Source organism: Eurosta solidaginis, chromosome 5 (assembly GCF_040869045.1).
Source record: "Eurosta solidaginis isolate ZX-2024a chromosome 5, ASM4086904v1, whole genome shotgun sequence".
NCBI classification, from domain to species: Eukaryota; Metazoa; Arthropoda; class Insecta; order Diptera; family Tephritidae; genus Eurosta; species Eurosta solidaginis.
Genome location: NC_090323.1, coordinates 39,286,044 through 39,312,657, shown reverse-complemented (window position 1 = coordinate 39,312,657; position 26,614 = coordinate 39,286,044). Strand labels below are relative to the sequence as shown.

Below are 26,614 nucleotides of genomic sequence, written 5' to 3'. Positions count from 1 at the left end.
AAGTACGTCTGTATGAGTGCTTTGAGTGTGAAATTAAGTGCGAGATTGAAATATGTGCGAGTAATAGAAAAGTAATGTACGTGTGTACATATCTTTAGCACTTGTAAGTGGTATAAGAGCACTTTTTTAAATAAAAAAATTACAAGAAATTTTAGTAAACCCAGCTGTGTTATTCCCTGCTTCAAAAGTGCACTAATGCCATCTACAAAAGCGTAGTATTTATAGTAATGATACAAATTAATAGTATATACTAATTACAAACTGTTGCGCAATTCGTTTTTTGCTACCTTTTTTTAATTACAAGCTCGCTTACATTTTTTTTTTTTTGTTTTTACAATTAAACTTTTTCTTACAAAACAAAAATTTTAAGAATACAGAAATTATAAATATGTATGTATACTATATGTATGCAGGTCGATTTAAGAGTTAATTTAATTTAGTTTTCGCTTAAATATTTTAATTTGATATATGTATATATATTTTAATTTTGCATATTGGTTGCAATTAAAATTCACATTTCTTGCTGTTCAAAAAAAAAAAAAAAAAATAATAATAATAATAATAAAACTAACAAAATAAAAAAAATCAATTAAATTATATGGACTAACTAACAAAAGTAGTTCTTTTAATAGTATATTTATGTCCGCGTTTTCAGACAGTATGTCTCATACGTAAATAGGTAGTATGATAAAAATTAGCAGTATTTATGTAAAAAAAGGTAGTGGTAATAGATACGCCTAACACACACGAGAATTGAGGCCCTTTTGCAGTACGTACCATGTACATACTATACTCAAACACGATGCTGTTGTTTTTTTTTCAATAAAATTTTTGTTAAATACTCTATTGCAATTTTTTTTAAACATTTTTAAATATTTTTAAAATATTATAAAGCATACAGATGAAAAGTTTTCAAATATTTGCGTTTTCTCACCAAATACTATTTAAAGAAAAATTTTAAGTTTTTATAAGTGGGGATGCTGTTGTAACGCTTAATTATAAGTGTAACAGAGTAGGTTTTTAAATTTAAAAGGTACATTACCGCTATTGCAATTAAGTTACTTTTTTTCATATAAATATGTAGGATGTACATATGTTTTTTTTTCAGATTTTTATTTTATATTTTTTTGATTTTTTTGCTGGCAACTCAATTCAATATCGTTGATATCCCTCGTATATTTAGGCGGCTGCTTAATGACATCATAGAGATCCGAATATTGAGTGTATATGTGGATGTATAGGAATAGCATGTGACAGTGTGTGTGGTGGTGGTGTTGCATGTATGCCTAATGCACCAGCGACACCCCCATTACTATGCGCTGGCGGCAGATGTGTTGGTCCGCAAAGACTCGCACCACCGCCTACATGTGAAGCCTGATGCGCTTGCACGGGATGATGCGCAACAGCTGCGGCTGCGGCTGCCGCTGCTGCTGCTGCTGCTGCACTCGGTAACGGCGCCACCGGTGGCAATGTTATGGAGAGTGTCACTGTTTGTGGCGGTGAGAGTCCATGTTGTGCATGTTGTTGTTGTTGATGCTGATGTTGTTGTTGTTGTTGCTGCTGCTGTTGGTGTTGTTGCTGCTGTTGCGCTGCACCTACTGATGTTGGCACTAATACACCACCTCCTCCACTTGTGCTACCAGCTCCACCTCCCTGTTGTGCTGCCACATTATTATTGGCAGCCGCAGCTACTGCAGCCGCTGCAGCTGCTGTTGTGGTGGTGGGATGTCACTGAGCCACCACCGATGGGGGCGCATTTTGTTGCACTACTACCCCAGGCGCTCCCGAATTCGGCACTGACACATTTACTGGTGGCTGCGAGCCCGCACCACTATGCGCCGCTGTGGGTTGCCCTTGCGTTTGGAACGCTTGCTGGAATGGCGGTCCATAACATTGCGGGAAATATAGTTCATTCTTTACGACCGATTGTTGTAAGGCCGCATTTTGCGCCGCAGCCATAGCTCGTGGTATAATATTCGCTTTATTATCGGCTAAGGCCGGATTGTTGCTGTTGAGGAATTGTTGCGCCGCATTCTTGGTTTCATTCATTAAATGATTGGCTGCAGCTGCAGCTGCGGCAGCTGATGCTGCTGCAGCGGAGCCATGACTATTGGCATTCGGATTATTGGCGTTGGCGGCATTCGGATTATTCGCATTGTTTTGACGACGCGCTTTTGTCGTATTCGGATTCATGTGGTTGTCGATGTGTTTGGTCACTTCGTTTTCGGTGGCGAAGCGACGTCGACAATTTGGCATTGGACAGCAGAACGGTCGATCGCCCTGTAAATGGAGGGGAAAAGTTGTATGTATTAGTTAAGAAGCGCAGTACTTGCAATATAAATGAAAAATTAATAGACCAAACATTTTTTGGAAAGTAGCTTGATAGGTAGAAACATGCAGAATCAAAGCCGATTTGATGGTTGCATTAACTGGCGAATATATAGATGAAATTATAATGGACCAGATGATGGTACGACTGGACGAATGTATTAGTTGCATGTAGACGAATCAACTCTGGTATGGAAATATGGCCAGGGGGGCATGATGGTTACAGATGAATTAGTAAATGTGATAGTATAAACGCGACAATTTGAAGAATAACAAGTAGGGAAGACTAAGTTCGGGTGCAACCGAACATTACATACTCAGTTGAGAGCTATGGAGACAAAATAAGGAAAATCACCATGTAGGAAAATGAACCTAGGGAACCCTGGAATGTGGTTGTATGACATGTGTATCAAATGGAAGGTATTAAAGAGTATTTTAAGAGAGAGTAGGCCATAGTTCTATGGATGGACGCCATTTAGGGATATCGCCATAAAGGTGGACCAGGGCTGACTCTAGAATTTGTTTGTACGATATGGGTATCAAAGAAAAGTGTTACTGAGCATTTTAAGAGGGAGTGGGCAATAGGTCTATAGGTGGACGCCTTTTCGAAATGTCGCCATTAGGGTGGGCCAGGGGTGACTCTAGAATGTGTTTGTATGATATGGGTATCAAATGAAAGATGGTAATGAGTATTTTAAAAGGGAGTAATCCTTAGTTCTATAGGTGGACGCCTTTTCGAGATATCGCCATAAAGGTGGACCAAGGGTGACTCTAGAATGTTTGTACGATATGGGTATCAAACGAAAGGTGTTACTGAGCATTTTAAGAGGGAGTGGGCATTAGGTCTATAAGTGGAAGCCTTTTCGAGATATCGTCATTAGGGTGGGCCAGGGGTGACTCTAGAATGTGTTTGTACGATATGGGTATCAAACGAAAGGTGTTACTGAGCATTTTAAGAGGGAGTGGGCATTCGGTCTATTGGTGGACGTCTTTTCGAGATATCGCCATTAGTGTGGGCCAGGGGTGACTCTATAATGTTTGTACGATATGGGTATCAAACGAAAGGTGTTACTGAGCATTTTAAGAGTGAGTGGGCATTAGGTCTATAGGTGGACGCCTTTTCGAGATATCGCCATTAGGGTGGGCCAGGGGTGACTCTAGAATGTGTTTGTACGATATGGGTATCAAATGAAAGGTGGTAATGAGTATTTTAAAAGGGAGTAATCCTTAGTTCTATATGTGGACGCCTTTTCGAGATATCGCCATAAAGGTGGACCAAGGGTGACTCTAGAATGTTTGTACGATATGGGTATCAAACGAAAGGTGTTACTGAGCATTTTAAGAGGGAGTGGGCATTAGGTCTATAGGTGGACGCCTTTTAGAGATATCGCCATTAGGGTGGGCCAGGGTGACTCTAGAATGTGTTTGTACGATATGGGTATTAAATGAAAGGTGGTAATGAGTATTTTAAAAGGGAGTAATCCTTAGTTCTCTAGGTGGACGCCTTTTCGAGATATCGCCATAAAGGTGGACCAAGGGTGACTCTAGAATGTTTGTACGATATGGGTATCAAACGAAAGGTGTTACTGAGCATTTTAAGAGGGAGTGGGCATTAGGTCTATAGGTGGACGTCTTTTCGAGATATCGCCATTAGGTTGGGCCAGGGGTGACTCTAGAATGTTTGTACGATATGGGTATCAAACGAAATGTGTTACTGAGCATTTTAAGAGGGAGTGGGCATTAGGTCTATAGGTGGACGCCTTTTCGAGATATCGCCATTAGGGTGGTCAAGAGGTGACTCTAGAATGTTTGTACGATATGGGTATCAAACGAAAGGTGTTACTGACCATTTCAAGAGGGAGTGGGCATTAGGTCTATAGGTGGACGCCTTTTCGAGATATCGCCATTAGGGTGGGCCGGGGTGACTCTAGAATGTGTTTGTACGATATGGATATCAAATTAAAGGTATTAATGAGGGTTTTAAAAGCGAGTGGCCCTTAGATGTATATGTGAAGGTGTTCTCGCGATATCGACCAAAATGCGGACCAGGTGATCCAGAAAATCATCTGTCGGGTACTGCTAATTTATTTATATATGCAATACCACTAACAGTATTCCTGCCAAGATTCCAAGGGCTGTTGATTTCGCCTTGTAGAACTTTTTCATTTTCTTCTACTTAATATGGTAGGTGTCACACCCATTTTACAAAGTTTTTTCCAAAGTTATATTTTGCGTCAATAAACCAATCCAGTTACCATGTTTCATCCCTTTTTTCGTATTTGGTATAGAATTATGGCATTTTTTTCATTTTTCGTAATTTTCGATATCGATAAAGTGGGCGTGGTTATGGTCGGATTTCGGCCATTTTTTATACCAAGATAAAGTGAGTTCAGATAAGTAGGTGGGCTAAGGTTAGTAAAGATATATCGTTGTTTGCTCAAGTTATTGTGTTAACGGCCGAGCGGAAGGACAGACGGTGGACTGTGTATAAAAACTGGGCGTGGCTTCCACTGATTTCGCCCATTTTCACAGAGAACAGTTACCGTCACATAATCTATGTCCCTACCAAATTTGAGAAGGATTGGTAAATTTTTGTTCGACTTATGGCATTAAAAGTATTCTAGACAAACTAAATGAAACTGGGCGGAGCCACGCCCATTTTGAAATTTTCTTTTATTTTTGTATTTTGTTGCATCATATCATTACAGGAGTTGAATTTTGACTTAATTTACTTATATACAGTAAAGATATTAAATTTTTTGTTAAAATTTGAATTTAAAAAAATTTTTTTTTAAAAAGTGGGCGTGTTCTTAATCCAATTTTGCTAATTTTTATTTAGCACATATATAGTAATAGTAGTAGCGTTCCTGCTAAATTTTATCATGATATCTTCAACGACTGCCAAATTACAGCTTGCAAAACTTTTAAATTACCTTCTTGTAAAAGTAGGCGGTGCCACGCCCATTGTCCAAAATCTTACTAATTTTCTATTCTGTGTCATAACGTCAACCCATCTGCCAAGTTTCATCGCTTTAACCGCCTTTGGCAATGAATTATCGCATTTTTCGGTTTTTCGAAATTTTCGATATCGAAAAAGTGGGCGTGGTTATAGTCCGATATCGTTCATTTTAAATAGCGATCTGAGATGAGTGCCCAGGAATCTACATACCAAATTTCATCAAGATACCTCAAAATTTACTCAAGTTATCGTGTTAACGGACGGACGGACGGACGGACATGGCTCAATCAAATTTTTTTTCGATCCTGATTATTTTGATATATGGAAGTCTATATCTATCTCGATTCCTTTATATATGTACAACCAACCGTTATCCAATCAAACTTAATATACTCTGTGAGCTCTGCTCAACTGAGTATAAAAACGGTACGGTTGGACGACAACAGAAATTAACGGTTGAACCTCCCCAAGGTTTTAGGGAACTGTATCACCGTTAATATTCCTTTCTTAAACATAGATTTGGTAAGCCCTCAAAGTAGAACCATCTGGTTCTAAACCGACCATCTCTGGAAGGATTTGATTTGACCACACCGAATGTTTAAGGTCATCCCTACCCCATGAGGTGTTGAGTATGTGTACCTATACATTGATATTTATATCAGGACATCCCCAGCGTAAATAAGGCTTCAAGAATACATACACAAAGTATCCCAAGATTGAGATGAGGTATGATCGAACGTACGACAAGTAAATGGACAGGTGGGCTGAAAATCGATATAACAAACATAGGCCAGCAGATTCACTACGAATGGGCAATGTTAACTTTATGATCAGATTTTTGACCGATTCACCTCCTATCTCTGCAAGGTTAGGAGGGAACATGGAGACAAAGAAGGTCACCATAATGGAAATAAGTTTAATGGATGACTAATAGGGACTGATGGAAAAGTAATATCTTTAACTGTTGTTCATTCTGAGGAATGTATAGACTGAGGGACGAAAAATACGAAGACTGGTTTATAAAAAAATAGGGAATCGATGGGATGTAAGTCTAGTTTGATGACCATTCTGAGTATTGGTCTGACAGCTGAGGGTATCAAACGAGTTTTTAAATTAAAATAGGTGATACTTTAAAAACTTTCTGAAGTAATTTTCCCAAATAGAGGGATGCCTGGAAGACAACACACTCTCATCAAACGTTTAGAATGCACTACCTCCAGCCGAGATAAAACGTTTATGAAACAAAAAATTGTTGAAGGGCCGTTCTTCAAAAAAATTCCAAGACAGACCGTTTTCGTACTGCGACCTGAACAGCCATCGATATTCAATTTAATTTTTCAAATCTTCGCGTTTACAACTACCTGGTGCGTGCGTGTATGCTGGTCCAGTATGGCCTTCTGTCGGAAATCTTTGCCACATTGCGCGCATTTATATGGCTTCTCGCCGGTGTGAATGCGAATATGCTGAAAAAGAGATATAAACAAAAACTGTAGTTCCAGTTCCATCTCGACTATCAACTTCCCACTCACCTGATTCAATATTGTGCGCTGTCGGAAGAAACGCGGACAATACAAACAGCCGAACGGTTTCTCATTCGTATGTATTCGTAAATGTTGCGTTAGGTGCGATTGTTGACGGAAACGTTTACCGCATTCGGGGCATGGATATGGACGCGACTCGATGTGTATGCAACCGTGTTGTAGTAGTGTTGTCTTCTGTTTGAACTCCTTGTCGCATATGGGACAGCGTACATAGAGTGGCATATTGGCAGGTCTTACGCCGATATGTTGCAAAACATCTGGCAGGATTTTTTGCCCTAAAAATATGGAAGCAGCAAAAGAAGATATGTATGAATCAAAGTACTAATTGTTATTGATTATCTAATGCATAACAATTAATAATAAATATTTAAATAAATACAAACTATCAAGCAAAAAAATGCGATAAATTAAATGCAATAACATATGGATAAAGGAAACATAGCACTTCGTATTGCTAACGATTAAGGGAACCAAGTGAAACTGTTAGTTTGCTCATCACTGACGTTTTTCGCTTCTATTATCCGCTTTGTTTTTTTCACTGCTTTGTAGATATTTGAAAAATGTTACTTACAGAACATCGTCAAAGGTAATGAGACTGCACTAGCAGCTGGTTGAAAGGAATCGCTTTGGTAGAAACTTCCTGAAGACCTTCAACGCCTATAGTTTAATAAATATTAAATAAATGGCTTTTTTTGTTTATATATTTTTTTTTTTTTTTTTATTTGTTGCGACATCGCCAATTAAAGGTACACTGTTTTTTTTTACTGAAGGTTGCTGAAAGGATTTTCTATAAACTGTTCTATTTATTTGTATATATATAGGAAACAAGTACTTTGACACCTAAAGATCGAGAAAATCTGGGAAGCTCTATAGGGATTAGTTAATATATCCTGTTCTTCAAAGTAGCAACTGCTGGAAGATCTTTTGCTTTAGTTTCAGATTCTAGTAATCGCCGTCGCGCATATGCACCTAAAATTATGCAATGTTTTATAGCGTTACAAACCTTTAGACGCACCATATATCCTTTTAATATTTTTTTGACTATTGTTCCAATTACCCCCAAAACTGAATCATACTTTGCTTGGCTGTCTGCTGTTTTGTTTCAAAAATCGATATCAAGTCACAAAGGAGTTTAATCGAATAAGTGGCACATCTTTGTTTTCATTAACGCTAAGCCAGATCTACTTAGTCACCACACAAGTGGGTTCATGTGCATTTTCTGCGTTGTCTTGTTTAATAAACATCAACATGATATTGTGCTTACAAGTAGACAACGTCCAGAATCGATGCCTGTCATGGCAAAGTTGAGTTCTACCTAAAGATGCTATAGTTGGCGTGGAGTCTGTCGAATTAGTCAAGAGATGAATGGGGTTGTCTCTGATTTCTTATGTGAACTTGAAGTACTTTTTTTTGGGATACCCATCAAACCAAGATGCAAATGATGAGGATGAGTCTGACTCCACATGTAGTCCACTTTCCCAGGGTAGCTACTCTCCCAACATCCAAAATCACAACTAATCGGCTTAAGTGACCGAAATATCTTACGAGTAAGCAATTTCTCATCAATATTAACAATCGAGTGCAGGCACTCAAAAAACGTTATAATTTTTTTAACATCAACTCGATTGTCTGGACTCTTAACGGGAAGACGTCTTTATCTTGCCTTTTGACTGATGAAATTAATAGTCGAAAGGAGAGGAGTCAAGGAGAGGGAGGAAGGGGAGTGTGAGAGAAGAAACCGAGAGAGAGGGAAAGCAAGAGACGGGTTTGTAAATTTTATATAAGCATGTGTATGTAATTCTACCAACTAAACAAGCAAACAACTCAACGTAATAAATACTTAAATTTAAATAAAAATGTAAAAAAGGTGGCTCGTGTACGTACAGTTTTTATTACCTTTGCTGTCCTTAAAGTATGATGGATAATGTATACCGCCACTACCATCGGGCGTACCCTGCGAATCTTCATCATGATAACCACTACCGCCGGCTATATCATTCTTTGTATCAGTCTCATCACCCGGATATGGTACATCTTGTGGCCAAAGCGTTGGATGTGGCCCATTTTTGAAGATAAGATTTGGTGAGACATCTGTTTATTGGTGACGTGTTTGCGACGTAAATTGAAGACGTGCGTTAGCAAATGAAATGAAAATATAAAAATAAAATAAATTGTTAGTTCAGCACGTATGTGGTTTAGTACCCATTTTAAAGAGGAATATATTATTTCAAATAATTCTTTGGGTTTGCTAAGCTAAACTACAATAAAAGTAGAAATGATAAATTAATAAAAAATAATAAATATGTATGAGCAGGCGTAGTGCTTCAGCACTTTTTAGGGCTTCTTTTTATAATTTTTCAAGACTTTTGTCAGTGTGCTTTGTTTTTTTTTTTTTTTTGTTTTGCCTTGTGTCGAAAGTGTTTATGTCTAAAAGTGTTGTTTAATATAAGTTTTGTTTATTTTTATAATATAAATAAGTTTATGCCGAAATAGTTTTTGCCAGATTTGTTACACCTTCTCAAATTGGTGATATGCTTTCTTTTGGCGCTTTTGATGTGGATATTGACATTGGTATTGGAAAACCTTTTTGTAGAACAAACTGCTAAAATACGGTCTAGTACTAAACTTTTCCTGCAATAATACTGCAAGTACTTATAAATTGTGGACTAAACTTTGGTTTAAGAAGCTTATATATTATTGGAATTGTAGGCTAAAAAATTTCTAGTCATAGAAGATTAAATGATACAGGGAACCAATTTCGATCCAATATGTACTGTTGTGCTCAGACGTAAAGGAAACGACTCACGTAAGTTAAACACGTTAAGCAAATTGAGTTCAAGTACTTCTCGGAGAATTTTAGTACTAAATATTGGTTTATGTTGTTACAAAAACGTTATCATATACAAGTTCTAGATAGTTTCGAATATCAAAGACTTTGAATAAATGTGGTTCCACTAAAATTTGACAACTTGTATTTTTGCTTTAAATAAATCTTAGAATGTTTTAGTATAAGTTAAGCGGGGATTATCCTCATTGCATTCATATGATATTTAGTACATAAAGTGATATAGTGAAAAAAGTCAAAGAATCTATAACAAAATTTCTATAACGGAAAATTTTCTATATAAAAAGTTCTGTACTAAATCTGTTGAAACGAAGAGTTTTAGTACAAAAGTTGTTTTATATATATACTAGTTTTTTAGAGTTAAGTAAAAATTTAAGTAAGCTTTTTTCACATTAGTTTAGTAATAAAATTTTACTTAGTTTGTTTTCTTGAGGCTTATTAAAATTTTAATGGAAATATAGAAAATAAGTACCATACAATTACATTCCACTTTCATGAAGTTTCTTAAAAAAATATTATTAAAATGGGTATAAATGGGTAAATGTAAAGTTCTAAAATATTAGTACATACATATACACCTTGCAAGTGCGAGAAAACTAATCTGAGAGCTTAAACGGATAGCTACAAAAAAATTTGAGTATCTGTGTTATTTTTTAACTATTTTATTTATTGTGAATAGCTACTAAAATCTATAATTTTCAAAAATATCTTTCAACTTTTGTGATTCTGGGTATGAACAAACTTCTTAATTTTTTTCAAGCCTTACCTACCGCTTTTAAAATATAAAACTTTTATAAAAAAGGTATCTTACTGGGACACCCTATGTTCATTAATTACGTTTTTATTTATACTGGTTCCAAACAAAAGCGCACAAAAATATCACCACTCTGAAAAGGCAGCCATTTCCTTCTATCAAAAGTGCATAGAAGACGAATTCGTTTTGAAAATTTTGAAATTTTGAATTTTGCAGGGGAATTAGCAGAATTTTGGTGCCTATAAATCTTAAACTCCCTATAGAAACCTCGAACAATTTCCATTGCACGCCTAAACTGTAACGCCTATAGCACTAACTAGCGTGTATATATGTACAGATGTATTTAAATGTGTATCCCTGTATCAACTATCTACGCTAACACTGTCTGCCTAATATTAATCTCAAATTCTGCAAATTTGCAATTTGTTCAATTGTTTCAATAACTGTCGCTCGCCTTGGTGGGTGCGCACATGTTGATTGAGGATGGCCTTCTGGCGAAAGTGCTTGCCGCACTCTGGGCATGCGTAGGGCTTCTCACCCGAATGGATGCGTATGTGTTGATTGAGTATCGCCCGTTGACGGAAACTGCGCGAACAATAGCCACACGTAAAAGGTTTCTCATTCGCATGTATGCGTAAATGTTGTGTTAGATGCGATTGTTGACGAAAACGTTTTCCACACTCCGAGCAGGGATACGGACGTGCATCGGTATGAATGCGATCGTGTTGTAACAGTGTACTCTTCTGTTTGAAATCTTTGCCGCAGGTCAAACATTTGAATAGACGTAAATCACTATGCGGTTTTGGTGGCTTATTTGGGTTCGGATGACGTCCACGACCGCTGCCTGTACCGGTACCTGTGCCTGTACCAGTCGCACCGGTACCAGTGCCACCCGCATTACCATTACCGGCACCTGCAGTGCCACCACCTCCACCTTCTGCGCCATTATTGCCATTGCCAGCATTATTATGTCCATTAGCGCCAGCGCCACCATTTTGTTGTCCATTATTGCCTTGTTGTCCGCCACCATTACCGTTAGCGCCAGGCAGCAGTTCAGGCATGGCATATGCTTCGAGGCCGCCATTTTGTTCCATAGCGCCTGCCATGCCAGGTAATATCGGCTTATTGAGATAATGTAAACCAGGAAAACCGGGTGGTGGCAGCATGCCACCTTGTGGCGCTGGATGACGTGGTGCATAATAACCGCCGAGTTCACCACCTTGCGGTCCTTGAAAGTTATCATTCGGTTGGCCAGATTGCGTTGGACCACCATTCTGTACGTGTTGTTGCTGTGGGTTCCCCGCGCCTGCATCACCACCAGACGCTTGATGCTGTTGCGGGTCATTGTTGCTTTGGTTTGGATTGGCTTGCGCCGAGCTTTGTTGCTGGCTGGCTTGTAGATTGGCGACCTGTAAAACAAAGGTGGGAAATAAAATTAATGAAAGTGTGCTTAAAAATCTTCTCAAATGTAAATTTTCACATCACACTCTACTTACCTGACTCATCGTTACATCGTCATCCTGCCCGCCACCTCCATTCACACGCTGTTGCGGCGGATACGGACTGGTCGATGGTGACCCTTGTTGTCGTCCTACACCATCACCACCATTTTCACGCACATTCGGATCACCGGTCGGACTTTGTGGTTGTTGACCTTGTTGTTGTTGTTGTTGTTGCTGCTGTTGTTGCTGTTGATGTGCTACCGCCGCTGCAGCTGCTTGTGCTGCGCTCGCTATTTGCGCTGCCGGATTTTGTCCATTCTGCTGTTGTTGCGCTTGTAAATGTTGTTGCGCTTGTTGTTGTATACCCGGATACATTTCACTGCCCCATTGCGCAGCTGAACCGCCAATGGCAGCCGGATTACGCTCTCCATCTTGTGAATCTTTGTACAACACATAAGGCTGGCCCGTATCTTGCGTGATGCAATACATAATTTGTCTTGGTACCTTCAATCCAGCGGCGATGCAAGCCGCAAATGATGCGGAAAAATTGATCGCCATATCGCTGGATGAGGCAGTGTGTGGGGGATGAATGTTGGCGTTTCGCGTGTTTGCTGTTTTGAATTAAATTTTACTTCTTTCTAGCTTTTTATTGTGAATTTGAAAGTCGTTGTGAAGCTGGAGTGTAATGAGGAGTTTGTGGTATACTCCTGCTCTACTTTTTGAGCTTTGAACTTTCAGCTTATTTGTCGTTTTTGCTTAGTTGAACTCATTTTGAGAAAATTTTCATTTAATATGCTCTTGCGATTAATTTGTTTGTGTGTTGTTTAATTTTTGACTCTCTTTTTAAATCCTTTTTTTAATTGGCTGAGATTTCATTTTTGTTTCGCTCATTACTCTCTCTCTCTCTCTCTCTCTCTTTAGTGGAAGAACTTTTCAATAATTCTGTTTCGTATGCTCAATTAGAGTATTTGTTGTTCTTGCCATATTAAAGGGATTTCTCATAGATTTTGTTTTACTTTTTTGTTCTTATTTTTTATTTTTAAAAGTGGATTTGTGAATAAAAACCTTTACTTTTATTTCCAGATTGTATTTATGCGTCTACAGTTATTTTATTGTTGTTGTAATAAAAGGTTTCCTCCAACTCCTTGGTGTTGTACGGTGTTTCAGCTTCGACTAACTTTACGGGACTCTGTCTGAAAATAAGCAAGGGAAAATAAATTAATTGCAACCTTCATAACATAAGTGTAAATTTACTTTGAGTCTAGATTGGCGTAGGTAGGGCATTAAATTCTGAAGCTCTCTGCCTAGTAGTTGTCACAGAGGACATCTTTGTGAAGTTATCCACTTACTTATAATTGTTGTTAGGAATAATAAAGTATACCGCATTATTATAAATGGGTTCTATGGGTATCAAGATATTTTACTCCGCCTTTAGACAGCACATTTTTAAGTTCATTGCAACCTGGGGTTGCCGCCTAACCTTGTCTTCCTTCTTGCTTGTATTATAAATGCGAAAGTTTGTGAGTATGTTTGCAAGAGCAATACGCTTAAACTACTGAACAAATCCTCCTGAAATTGTTTACATTTATTTCATGAAGCTTTGAAAAGAACACCGTGTCAGTGCTGCCACTCATCAAATTTGTACGACTTTGCCACAGTTAAAGTTTTTTTTTTTAATTTTGGCATATTTGCCAATATGGGTATCAAACGAAAGTTGTATTGCAATAGAAATATTTTTAAGTAGGGTTACCACCTGCTAATGTTTTTAGAATTACATACGCCACCGAAAAGCCAATTTACCTAAATCGACCTTTATTGCATTTTTTAGCTATGACAGAATGACGCCTTTGCGTGGTCAACACTAAAAAAGTTCTCATATATTATATTATTAAAAGGGTACCTTAGTTCAAGGCTGACAGAGCGTGAAGCCATCAGATGCCTCTGGACAAATGAACACAGTAAATGAAACAGTTTGGTGTTACTATGTACGGTTGTTAATGATTCGAGGACGGTATCCAGACAGAACCGTTAAGGCACAAGAGAAAACTATCTACAGGAATGCGTGCAAAGCCTTGTGATATTTGGTACGCTGCAATGGAAGATACTGTATTGTGCCTATTAGATGATAGAGAATTCGATTGCGAGACGATATCGCGAAAGGACGAAACGCAATAGAGAATAATGACCTAATTAAATCATTCGACATAATGAAATAACATTGTTTCCTGATAAAATTTAGGTTATACCACTTAATGACAGTATAAACTATGACTAGTCAGGATTTGTTTTACTATAGCCCTTTCAAAAGCAAGAGTAATCCGTATTTCTATTGAACGAAACACCCACACGGGCTTTAAATGGGCAGAATGACAGAAGTATTTAAAAAGAAGTATTTTTAAAAAAAATTGAACAATTTTCCAAAGCGGCATAAGTTTACTTATTAAGTATATATGTATAATCAAACGAATTCTGGGAAATTCCTGATAATTATACACCTTCTGCTAACGTTCGAATCGCTGAACTGTCGAATAAATAATTCCAATATTCAGTTTTGCAAATGGTCTTTATTATACTACTTTGGGAGTAGTACTTTACAATTATACTACATTAATAGCGTGCTTAAATCAAACTGATTGCTGATTCCTCAGCTTGCGCTTCTTTTATACCCTCGGTTACCTCGTTCGCCCATTTCTCCTAAGGTCTAGACGTTTCACGTACATGCCTTCTAGAACAGTTGTATCTCATGCTTGGTTATTTAGCTATATACATGTATATCTGTAGTTTCTTTGTTTTCTTCTAGCCATATGACTAACAACTTCTGCTCTTCGCTGCCGGCTACATATATATGTATGTGAAAGAATCTCGCTGCTTCAAGCTGCTGATCAGGTGTATGGAATATTCTTCGTTGCCTTGTACATAAGTGTGGCTGCTTGCTGTTTATGTTGTGGTGATTATTTACTAACAGTACAGTTATGCTAATATTCGCCACAATATTATGTATAGGCAATATCATTTAGTGGTAAGGTCATATATGAACGAAAATCGACACTGACGATGGCACAACCCCGAAACCGGTTTGTCTCAAAACCAAATTTGACAAGGGATGCCGGAAAATCGTTCCAATATACGTCATATATGAACTTTACGAAATGAAAATAAAATCTAAAACCAGAAGCTCAGAGAGATAAGGGTTTCCAAAATAAAGTTTAACTGAATAAACTAAGTGTACTCTATTTTAAAATAAATCTCTCTTTGTTTTGAACGAACCACTTGACCACGCCTATAAATAGGCAATAAACAAAAAAAAATGTATTCTACAAGAATGCAAGACTGACTAAGGTGGAAAATTCAGCTCTATCACCCTATCTAGCATAACGAAATAAATAAGTATATATGTATCTACCATTCTATTTGTACTAAAACCAATTAATCATTATAAAACAATACAACTTTTCAAGTAATAAATCACGATTTTGCACAAAACGTTGCCACATATGAGAACGTAGAATTTGAGGAACGTTCATCGACTACGAGCGCACAGTCACGATTTATTTATGCATAGAGAAAATATATACTACGTATTTAACTTAAATTAAATGAAAATAACGAGCTCTGAAATTCAGTTATTACTGGCAGAATTGGTTTTGTGTTAAGGATCGATGCATAATTTTGCAACATAAATTATAATAAATAAAAATTTAATTTATAAAATATCAAATTCACACATATACAATTAGTCAAGTTTTCTACATTAGAGTCCTTATTGGAGTCAATCTTCCATATAAAATAAAAATTCTTAATTATTTGTTATTGCTTTATTGAATCCAAAATATACTTTATTGCAAAACAATACAAAAATCGAATCAACTTTACTTTATTAAAAATAGAAAAACACCATAAAAACCCACAAAGTTATTTCCGAAGCATTTGCAGCAATGGATATCAAGGCTTTTTACAAATTGGCACATATTTGGGTAGGGGCAACATCTTTGAATATTTTATAGAGATCCGTTAATGAATCAAGTAACCCTTCATTTTTAACCTTCACTAAAGAAAAAATTAGAAACAAACATGTTTAAATTTTCAAATAAAAAAATACGTTTTTTAGAAGTCTCGGGTGTGCTTAGCACTTTTGTACTTGATGCAAATCCTTAAGTAACTTGAATTTTTCATTAATAACTTTATCGATAACAAGCCATGATTTATTCGCTTTGCCCTACAAGATGTATGAAATTTGTGAAATTCCATTTAGAGTTCTTAAATTGATTTTAAAATTATGCAGATCATATTAAAATAAATAAACGATGTTTTCTTGGGATGACATGACGTAAGTATATACATACATATGTACATGCATAAAGTAGCGACCACGTACATAGGAGTGACGACAATTTTTAGCAAATTTTACCACTTTGTTTTTCTTTTCTGTTATACTCTTATGAGGTGGGTTTTGTCTAAGGCTGGGGTAACACTCAGTCAATCCAGAGTCGAGTAAAGGTCCCACAAACCCCTACTGAATAAATACACGATATTTATGTGTTACGAACGCACGCACACACGGCTGGGGATATTAGGCGGACAGCAGCTTTCCGTGCAAAGATGGAGGCGGTGGCCAATAGGCGTAGTAGTAGCGGAGGGGTCGGTACGGTGGTTTAGCGGCGGTGCAGTAGCGGGCGGGATGGTACGGTTGTCCGGGAGCAGCGGCGGGATCAGCGCGGCGGCCGGACGGCGGACAGTATTAGCGGACGGATTGGTACAGTAGTATGAGCGCAGTGGCTGGACGGCGGACAGTATTAGCGGACGGATGGGTGTAGCGGTATAGACGAAGTGACGGCACCAGCGAACTGGATGGACGGTGATGCAGCGGCTTAACGGCGGTAGGATGGCGAGCCAACGGTCGTTGTAGCAGCGACGTGACGGGTGCAGCGGCTTAACGGCGGTAGGATGGCGAACGGTCAACGGTCGTCGTAGCAGCGGTGGCACCAGAGGGGCGACGGTGCGACGGCAGCGGCGGTGGGCTACGGAGCGCGTACCAGGGCAGAGAGAGAGAGAGAGAGAAAATAGGCCGGCGACGGGGTTTACCTGGACAGCGGCTGCGTGTTCCGGGCGGGGTCGGATAGGCGTACCAACGGGCTGGTATTGGTCGGTCGGCTGCAACGGGATCTCTAGTCGCTCTTCTTCGGCAGCTGTGGTAGTCGCGGGGTCAGTCACCTGCGGAAGAGACTGCGAGGACTCGTTAGTGCTGGTTTCACTGCTGGACACCCCCGCCTCCCTAGTTGCACGCTTATAGAAGGTGCGTAAGAGGGGCGGGGCTGTACCAGCCGATACACCGTTGATCGATCCGTGCGCGGAGGGGAAGTGCACCCTAACGGCACAGCGGTAGCCCCTTATGCGCACGAATCGACTCACGGCCGAACCCAGAGTTGAGGGGGAGGGGGGGTATAGTCATTAAGGCGTCGGGCCGCTCAACACCCAGGGGGGCGACGGGTGGCAATAGCACAAAGGCATCCGCCCCGCTCGTCCTTACCCGGGTGAAGGGTGACCCGTGCCATGACGGCTCCCCTTCCACTCAACTAGCCGAAGCCAGAGCTGAGGGGGGAGGGGGTTATGTAGTCTTTAGGGCGTCGGGCCGCTCAACACCCAGGGGGGCGACGGGTGGCAATAGCACAAAGGCATCCGCCCCGCTCGTCCTTACCTGGGTGAAGGGTGACCCGCGCCATGACAGCGCCCCTTCCACTCAGCTGGCCGAAGCCAGAGCTGAGGGGGAGGGGCGACATAGTCATTAAGGCGTCGGGCCGCTCAATACCCAGGGGGGCGGCGGGTGGCAATAGCACAAAGGCATCCGCCCCGCTCGTCCTTACCTGGGTGAAGGGTGACCCGCGCCATGACAGCGCCCCTTCCACTCAGCTGGCTAGCAGGAGTGGCAATTTTGTCTTTAAAAAGACAACCACTCCCGCTGGCTCACCTGCGAGGACTGAATTGCAAAAATGCAAATTCAGTGTTTATATGGGTGGTGACACAAACTGGTTGAGAATTCAACGCTCCGTTATTGTGGTTTTCATTGGTTCGCAATTTAGTTGGTTGTTGAATATGCTATAAAAGAAGTGGTTGTTGGCTATGCTATAGCAAAATAAGTACAGGGAGGTTCAGGTTTAGGTGAATAAGGAAATACAGGGGGAATTACGTTATTGTAACGTTACGTTACAGTCCCCCTCCCACTTCGGTTGACGGAAAGCTGCGTTGGGGGAAAGGTGGATCTCCAGGCATGGCCTAGGTATTATGCCGGTGTGCGTGTGGGCGAAGCACTTTATTTAAAAATTATTATTCTTTTCAAAAATATACAGAGTCATTCCACTTATGTATATAACAGAGTTAATGTTAACATTTCAGGTTTTAATGGCAAAAAGTATAAAAAAAATTTATTTTTCATTTTACTACTATTTTTTTTTTTTTTGTTTTTTTTTTTTGTCGGGGATGGAGTCGTACTAAACTGTATCCGTTGTCGTACTTCTCTTGTTCCCTGTATAATGTTATGTAGATATATGTATATGTATATATATTGGTTTGTTATTAGTTTTTTTTTTTTTTTTTTCTTATTATTTGAAACATAATTCACAATTCATTTATGTCTTAAGTCTAACAGTTTTGTAAATTGTATAAGTGTATATAAAGAAAAGATATATTTTTCGGCCTCCTCTTCATGTCTTATTCGATTGGTACCACCCTTTTTCTCCCCATCAGTGAAACTGTCGCCTGTGTTTTGTCTATTATTTTTACCTTGACCCGCTTGGTTTTCCAGCGGAACGTATAGCTCTTCCTGTCCTTGTGGTCCGAGCGCTTTAATTTCAGTTCTCTGAAGAACTGTTCGGGATCAGGGTCACCCTCGTCGTATGATGTTTTTTTTTCCCTGTTTGGTTGTGTTCGGTGTCGCCCCGTTTTTGTTGCTTTGGCGTAATTTCTTTAATAGACTCCTCTGGGTCCGGTCGTTCATTTATTGCCTTTTCTGTGGGCACCTGTTTTGCGTGCGGGTCGGCTTTTTCTCTCTCTGGTGCCAACTCCTGTGCCCTGATGGCCATTAGGTGGTCGTAGATTGGTGGGCCGTGAAAAATTTGTATATTTTGGATTTTTGGCTTGTTCGCCGGCCATAATGTTGCCTCAAACGGTGGGCGCCACGGCCGTATTGGTTGTGGTGAGTCCGGTGGTATGGGTTGCCGGTGTTTTCGACTCATATTGGACGGTCTGGTTCCTGCAATGAAGAGGTAAACGGGTTGTCTATGATTTGTACGGCTTTAAGTCTTGCAAGTGCGCGTGTGCACGTTCTCGCTTTGGTTGCTCTGGGTGGCCTAATTTTACCGTGTTCGTCGAAACGTATTCCATCACCAAGTACGGGCCGGAAAATTTTGGTGCTAACTTCTGGGCGAATTTGTCTGCCGCGGATGAGAGTGGGTGGTCCCTTTTCATCACCTGCTCGCCTATACGTGGCTTCCAATGCCGTCTGCGTAAGTCGTAGTGTTTTTTCTGTTGCTTTGAAGCTTTGGCTAGGTGCCCTTTTATCTCGTCCCACAACTTGGTGATGGACGGTGGTACGATTGGTGGCTCTGCTGGTACTGCTCCCTCCGTGCGCACTTGCTGCGGTGCTGTAAGGTCTCTACCGAAGTTGATTTCTGCTGCTGATGCTGTTGTAGATTCGTGGCTGGGCGTGTTTATCGCGAATGCTATTTGCGGTATCTCCTGGTCCCAGGTGCGGTGGTCGTCCTTGCATCGCTGAGCCATCATGCTTTTCACGACTCGGTTGGTTCGCTCGGTGGGGTTTTCGTGCGGGGCGTTGGCTGCCGTAAACTTGTGGTCGATGCGGTGGTCCTTTAAAAACGTTGCTAATGCCTTCCCAACGAATTGTTTGCCATTGTCTGTGAGGAAGGTTTTCGGGCAGCCAAATCGGTATATGACTCTTTCTTGGAGTGCTTTGATTACGCTTGCCGTTGTCGCTTGGCGCACTGGGATCAACTCCACCCACTTGGAGAATTTGTCCACCATAACAAGGAGGCAAGTATTTCCTTGCTTGGAACGGGGTAGTGGCCCTACGAAGTCAGCGGTTACTATTTCCCACGGTCGTGATGATTGCATGGTTGCCATCAATCCTGCTGGGCGTCTTTGCTCGACTTTGTATTCTGCGCATCTGATACACTTCCGTACGTGTTTGAGGACATCGCGGAACATCCCGGGCCAGTAATAGTTCTGTTGTGCTCTCTTAAGCGTCTTCTTCACCCCGAGATGTCCGGCGGCGGCGGCGTCGTGGACTTCCTGTAGTACGTCCTTTCGTCGGTCGGCTGGGATGCACAGCTTCCATTGCGGTGACCGCGACAGTTGATTTCTCGGGGAAATGTGGCGGAAGAGTCGGTTATCGACGATCTGGTAATCTGGATGTGCTTGAGGTTTTTCCCGCACCTGTCTTGCTTTCCTCTCGTGCCAGTCGTTTGTTCCGTTGGTTATGGTGTACAAAATGTCGTCATCGGCGTGTTGTAACGGGCAGCGGGAGAGTGCGTCGGCTACCACGTTCTGTGCTCCTTTTCGGTATTCTATCTCGAAATTATATTGTTGCAATTCCAGTGCCCATCTTGCCAGACGTCCAGAGGGGTTTTGGAGTGAGTGCAGCCATTTTAGTGAGTGGTGGTCGGTGATGACGGTGAAGTGATACCCCTCCAGGTACGGTCTCATCTTACGGATACCCCATAGCACGGCGAGGCATTCTTGTTCGGTGGCCGAGTATCGCCTTTCCAGCTGGGTTAGGCTTCGGCTGGCGTAGGCTACTACATTCTCGTGGTCGGAATGGCGTTGATAGAGCACGACGCCCAGGCCCTCTCCGCTCGCGTCGGTCTGGAGAAAAAACGGTCGAGAGAAGTCCGGACAACAAAGTATTGGCGCGCTGGAGAGCTTATCCTTGAGTGCTTTGAAAGCGTGATTTTGTTGCGCCTCCCATTTCCAGACTTGTCCCTTTTTCAGCAGTTGGTTAAGCGGCGCGGCGAGCGTAGAGAAGTCTGCCACGAAGCGGCGGTACCATGACGCGAGTCCAAGAAAACGGCGGAGCTCTTTGAGCGTTTTCGGTGCGGGCATCTCCTGTACAGCGGATACTTTTGCTGGATCGGTGTGAATTCCTTTCGAACTGATGATATGTCCTAGGTAATGGAGTTGTTGCTGGACGAAGCTGCATTTTTCGAAGTTTACTTGCATCCTGTGCCTTTGTAGGCGCTCGAACACTTCCCTCAAGATCGCCAAGTGTTCTGCGAAGGTATCTCCCAATACGATGATATCGTCCAGGTAGGCGAAAACTTTTGGTTGGAGTTCGGGTCCAAGTATCGAATCCAGAGCGCGTTGAAAGGTCGCCGGAGCAGAGTGTAGGCCAAATGGCATGACTTTCCACTGGAACAACCCTCTGCCAGGAACTGTAAATGCGGTGTATGGTCGGGATGCTCTGGCGAGCGGGATTTGCCAGTAGCCGTTCTTCAAGTCAATGGTCGAGATGAATTTCGCCTCTTTCAGCTGGTCGAGAATGGCTCCAATTTGCGGCAACGGGTAAGCGTCTGGTTCGCTGGCGGCGTTGAGTTGACGGTAATCGATGCACATCCTCCACGTGCCCTGTTTTTTGCGGACTAGCACGATTGGCGAGCTGTACGCGCTTCGTGATGGTTCTATTCTTCCTTCGGCTAATAACTCGTCTACCTCTTCGTTGATTACTTGTTGCATGGCCGGGTTGCGGGGGTAGTATCGTTGCTTCAGCGGTCGGTTGTGTTTGAGACGAATCGTATGCTCGGCTGCAGTGCTTGGTCCGATGATTTCGCCAAACCGCTTTTGGTGATGCGCCAGGAAGTTTCCCAGTTCCGTGTTTTGTTCGTCGCTCAGGTGTTCTCGGCTCGTCAATGTACATAGCGTATCCAGTTCGGGTGCTCTCTTGGTCACGGTGGCCTCTAGCGGCTGACCATCCAGCGTGAGGATGATTCCCCTCTGTCTTAGGAAGTCCATTCCGAGGATTACCTGTTCGGCCAAGTTTGGGATAACGGATAGCATCGCGTCTGTGGTTCGTCCTTGATACACAATCCTTGCCGGGAAGGAATTCGAGGTAAAGACGCACGTTTGGTCTGCCAGCTGGATACTTCGCTTGTTGGGGCGTGCCTTGATGTTGTTCTTTTCTAGGTGTTTCCGTACGGTGTCATCTACATAGGATAGGGTGGCGCCGGTGTCCACTAGTGCGCGCACGCTCATGTCCTCGATGACCACTGGTATATAGAATCGGCCATCTACCTGTGTTTTTGCGGTTGATTTGCTGGCGGGTGGTTCCCTCGGCTTCTCTGGTCGGACGTACGGTGCTTGGCGGCTTCCTTTAATAGCGTTGGACGGCGTTCGGGATGCGTTCTCGGTAATTGGGCTCGTCGGAGGGCATGGGCAGTCCCTGGAGAGGATGTTGTCTTGGCCACACCGGGAGCAGAACTTCCTCCAGGGGCCCTTACATTGGAAGCGGTGGTGTCCGCGTTCCTTGCAGCGCCAACAGCACTCTTTGCTGTCGTATTCCATGGGTAGGTGGTATAGGCTGTGGGCCACCATTTTTCCCTGTTTCGCTTCCTCGCCTTTTAACAGCTCATACTCTTCCGTTAGCTCCAGGAGCTCCTCGATCGTCCTAAACTCGCTGCGTTTGACGAAAAGGCGGTATTCCACGCGTAGACCATCATAGATCCGTTCGAGGTGATTCTCTTCGCACATCGTCGGGTGTTGGCGGATCAGCGTTTCCAGTGCGAGGATGTAGTCCTTGGCCTTCTCTCAGCCTTGCTGTTTGCGTTGTCGGATGGCCTCTTCCAAATGTCGTATGTGTCGCTTAGGTAGAAAAAAATTTTGCACCTCCCTCCGCAGATCGCTCCAGCGGTGTATGTGTTGCTTACGGACGCGGTACCATTGCAGTGCCTTCCCACGTAGAAGCTCCGGCAGTGTTGGGAGGAGTCGGTCGACGGGGATGCGGTAGCATTCGGCAAGCTCCTCTATCCTCTCAAGAAATTCGTGCAGTGACTCCTCCCCCGAAAAGTGCAAGTCCCAGCGGCGAACGGTATTCATAAGTTCACCGTCGCTCATTTCGTCTCGTTTTGGTAGTGCGTTCTCTCCCTTTCCTCCGTGCGGCTGTGGGCTGTTGATCTGGATTGTTGGGATCGGCTTCGTTGTTGGCTGGGGTAGCGTAGCGAACTTCCCCTCTTCCTCGTTCACTTCTCGTTCCAGCTCTTTCAACAGGTCTTCACTGGATTTCCTGCCGCGGTTCGCTCGCACGTAAGTACTCAGTGCGCGACGCAGCTCGGCTACGGTTTGGCCTTCCACGTCGATTCGGTGTTCCTTACACTCCTCGATCAGCTTCTCCTTCCTAAGTAGGTAGATCCAATTGAGCGAGTCGGTGTTCAGCAGCGTGCCTTCCGGAGCGTGTGTGTGTGTTGTTTCTAGCGGTGCGTTCGTCGAACCCGCCCCGGCAGTGTTGGTGGTGGTTGTAGTTGTTTTTCCACGGTCATCTGCGGAGGAGGGTCCCTGCTCGGGCGCCATTTATGAGGTGGGTTTTTTCTAAGGCTGGGGTAACACTCAGTCAATCCAGAGTCGAGTAAAGGTCCCACAAACCCCTACTGAATAAATACACGATATTTATGTGTTACGAACGCACGCACACACGGCTGGGGATATTAGGCGGACAGCAGCTTTCCGTGCAAAGATGGAGGCGGTGGCCAATAGGCGTAGTAGTAGCGGAGGGGTCGGTACGGTGGTTTAGCGGCGGTGCAGTAGCGGGCGGGATGGTACGGTTGTCCGGGAGCAGCGGCGGGATCAGCGCGGCGGCCGGACGGCGGACAATATTAGCGGACGGATTGGTACAGTAGTATGAGCGCAGTGGCTGGACGGCGGACAGTATTAGCGGACGGATGGGTGTAGCGGTATAGACGAAGTGACGGCACCAGCGAACTGGATGGACGGTGATGCAGCGGCTTAACGGCGGTAGGATGGCGAGCGGCCAACGGTCGTTGTAGCAGCGACGTGACGGGTGCAGCGGCTTAACGGCGGTAGGATGGCGAACGGTCAACGGTCGTCGTAGCAGCGGTGGCACCAGAGGGGCGACGGTGCGACGGCAGCGGCGGTGGGCTACGGAGCGCGTACCAGGGCAGAGAGAGAGAGAGAGAGAAAATAGGCCGGCGACGGGGTTTACCTGGACAGCGGCTGCGTGTTCCGGGCGGGGTCGGATAGGCGTACCAACGGCCTGGTATTGGTCGGTCGGCTGCAACGGGATCTCTAGTCGCTCTTCTTCGGCAGCTGTGGTAGTCGCGGGGTCAGTCACCTGCGGAAGAGACTGCGAGGACTCGTTAGTGCTGGTTTCACTGCTGGACACCCCCGCCTCCCTAGTTGCACGCTTATAGAAGGTGCGTAAGAGGGGCGGGGCTGTACCAGCCGATACACCGTTGATCGATCCGTGCGCGGAGGGGAAGTGCACCCTAACGGCACAGCGGTAGCCCCTTATGCGCACGAATCGACTCACGGCCGAACCCAGAGTTGAGGGGGAGGGGGGGTATAGTCATTAAGGCGTCGGGCCGCTCAACACCCAGGGGGGCGACGGGTGGCAATAGCACAAAGGCATCCGCCCCGCTCGTCCTTACCCGGGTGAAGGGTGACCCGTGCCATGACGGCTCCCCTTCCACTCAACTAGCCGAAGCCAGAGCTGAGGGGGGAGGGGGTTATGTAGTCTTTAGGGCGTCGGGCCGCTCAACACCCAGGGGGGCGACGGGTGGCAATAGCACAAAGGCATCCGCCCCGCTCGTCCTTACCTGGGTGAAGGGTGACCCGCGCCATGACAGCGCCCCTTCCACTCAGCTGGCCGAAGCCAGAGCTGAGGGGGAGGGGCGACATAGTCATTAAGGCGTCGGGCCGCTCAATACCCAGGGGGGCGGCGGGTGGCAATAGCTCAAAGGCATCCGCCCCGCTCGTCCTTACCTGGGTGAAGGGTGACCCGCGCCATGACAGCGCCCCTTCCACTCAGCTGGCTAGCAGGAGTGGCAATTTTGTCTTTAAAAAGACAACCACTCCCGCTGGCTCACCTGCGAGGACTGAATTGCAAAAATGCAAATTCAGTGTTTATATGGGTGGTGACACAAACTGGTTGAGAATTCAACGCTCCGTTATTGTGGTTTTCATTGGTTCGCAATTTAGTTGGTTGTTGAATATGCTATAAAAGAAGTGGTTGTTGGCTATGCTATAGCAAAATAAGTACAGGGAGGTTCAGGTTTAGGTGAATAAGGAAATACAGGGGGAATTACGTTATTGTAACGTTACGTTACACTCTTTAATTAAGAAAGCACTTTATGAATCGTGTAGCTGAAAAAAATCTCAACAACAATTTCACAGTTTCGAAAATTCGATAAGTTTTCAAATATTGTGATTTTTCATTTTTTTAAATTTTTTTTGATTATGCAGTTATGTAGCCCAATCAATTTTAGTACAAGTTAAAAGTCTCTCAAAACACGCATTGATTTTGGACAATTTTTTTCCATAGCGTATTTCAGAAAACCTATAACACTTTTTGGAAAAAAACTGTCAGAAATATATGCGAATTTTGAGAGACTTATAACTTGTACTTTGTGAGACTAAAATTGATTGGGCTACAAAATTGCACAATCAAACGAAATTTTGGAAACTAAAAACCAAAAAAAATCACAAATTTGAAAACTACTTGAATTTTCGACTGTGCAAGAAAAAATACTTAATTACGCTACAAAACTGCATACTCTAAAAAATTCGGAGAACTCAAATTAAAAAATTTTAGAATTTCGTAAAATTTTCGAAAATTTCCGAAATTTTTCGAGGTTCACCGAAATTGTTCGAAAACGTTTTTGAATGTGGTATGCATAGCTTTATTCAAAACATGCGTTTTCATAAATTATCGAAAATATAAAAAACAAGTAAGGAAGGCTAAGTTCGGGTGTAAACGAACATTACATACTCAGCTGAGAGCTTTGGAGACAAAATAAGGGAAAAACACCATTTAGCAAAATCAACCTAGGGTAACTCTGGAATGTATTTGTATGACATGTGTATCAAATGAAAGGTGTTAATGATTAGTTAAAACGTAGTGGGCCTTAGTTCTATAGGTGTACGCCTTTTCAAGATATCGCCATAAAGGTGGACCAGGGGTGACTCTAGAATGTGTTTGTACGATATGGGTATCAAATTAAAAGTATTAATGAGGGTTTTAAAAGGGAGTAGACCTTAGTTGTATATGTGAAGGCGTTTTCGAGATATCGACCAAAATGTGGACCAGGGTGACCCACAACATCTTCTGTCGGGTACCGCTAATTTATTTATATATCTAATACCACGAACAGTATTCCTGCCAAGATTCCAAGGGCTTTTGATTTCGCCCTGCAGAACTTTTTCATTTTCTTCTACTTAATATGGTAGGTGTCACACCCATTTTACAAAGTTTTTTCTAAAGTTATATTTTGCGTCAATAAACCAATCCAATTACCATGTTTCATCTCTTTTTTCATATTTGGTACAGAATTATGGCATTTTTTTCATTTTTCGTAATTTTCGTTATCGGAAAAGTGGGCGTGGTCATAGTCGGATTTCGGTCATATTTTATACCATAAAGTGGCTTCAGATAAGTACGTGAACTAAGTTTAGTTAAGATATATCGTTTTTTGCGCAAGTTATCGTGTTAACGGCCGAGCGGAAGGACAGACG

At 42.6% G+C, this 26,614-nt stretch overlaps 1 protein-coding gene across 17 annotated transcripts in view; it reads right to left on the bottom strand.

Annotated features, from left to right (window-relative positions):
• Positions 1–1,587: 1,587 nt before the first annotated feature.
• The window catches only part of jim, a 214,309-nt gene continuing 189,282 nt past the window's right edge, over positions 1,588–26,614 (bottom strand). For 9 of the 17 annotated variants that reach the window (XM_067757245.1, XM_067757249.1, XM_067757240.1 and 6 more), the window contains 6 exons: positions 11,924–13,062; positions 10,882–11,836; positions 8,713–8,919; positions 6,817–7,103; positions 6,646–6,750; positions 1,588–2,280 (listed from right to left, as the gene is read on the bottom strand). In XM_067757245.1, the coding sequence (XP_067613346.1) occupies positions 1,729–2,280; positions 6,646–6,750; positions 6,817–7,103; positions 8,713–8,919; positions 10,882–11,836; positions 11,924–12,427 (2,610 nt within the window). In that variant the 5' untranslated portion in view covers positions 12,428–13,062 and the 3' untranslated portion in view covers positions 1,588–1,728. The remainder of the gene's footprint in view (positions 2,281–6,645; positions 6,751–6,816; positions 7,104–8,712; positions 8,920–10,881; positions 11,837–11,923; positions 13,063–26,614) is intronic. The other 8 variants (XM_067757250.1, XM_067757251.1, XM_067757256.1 and 5 more) reach the window with 7 other exon arrangements.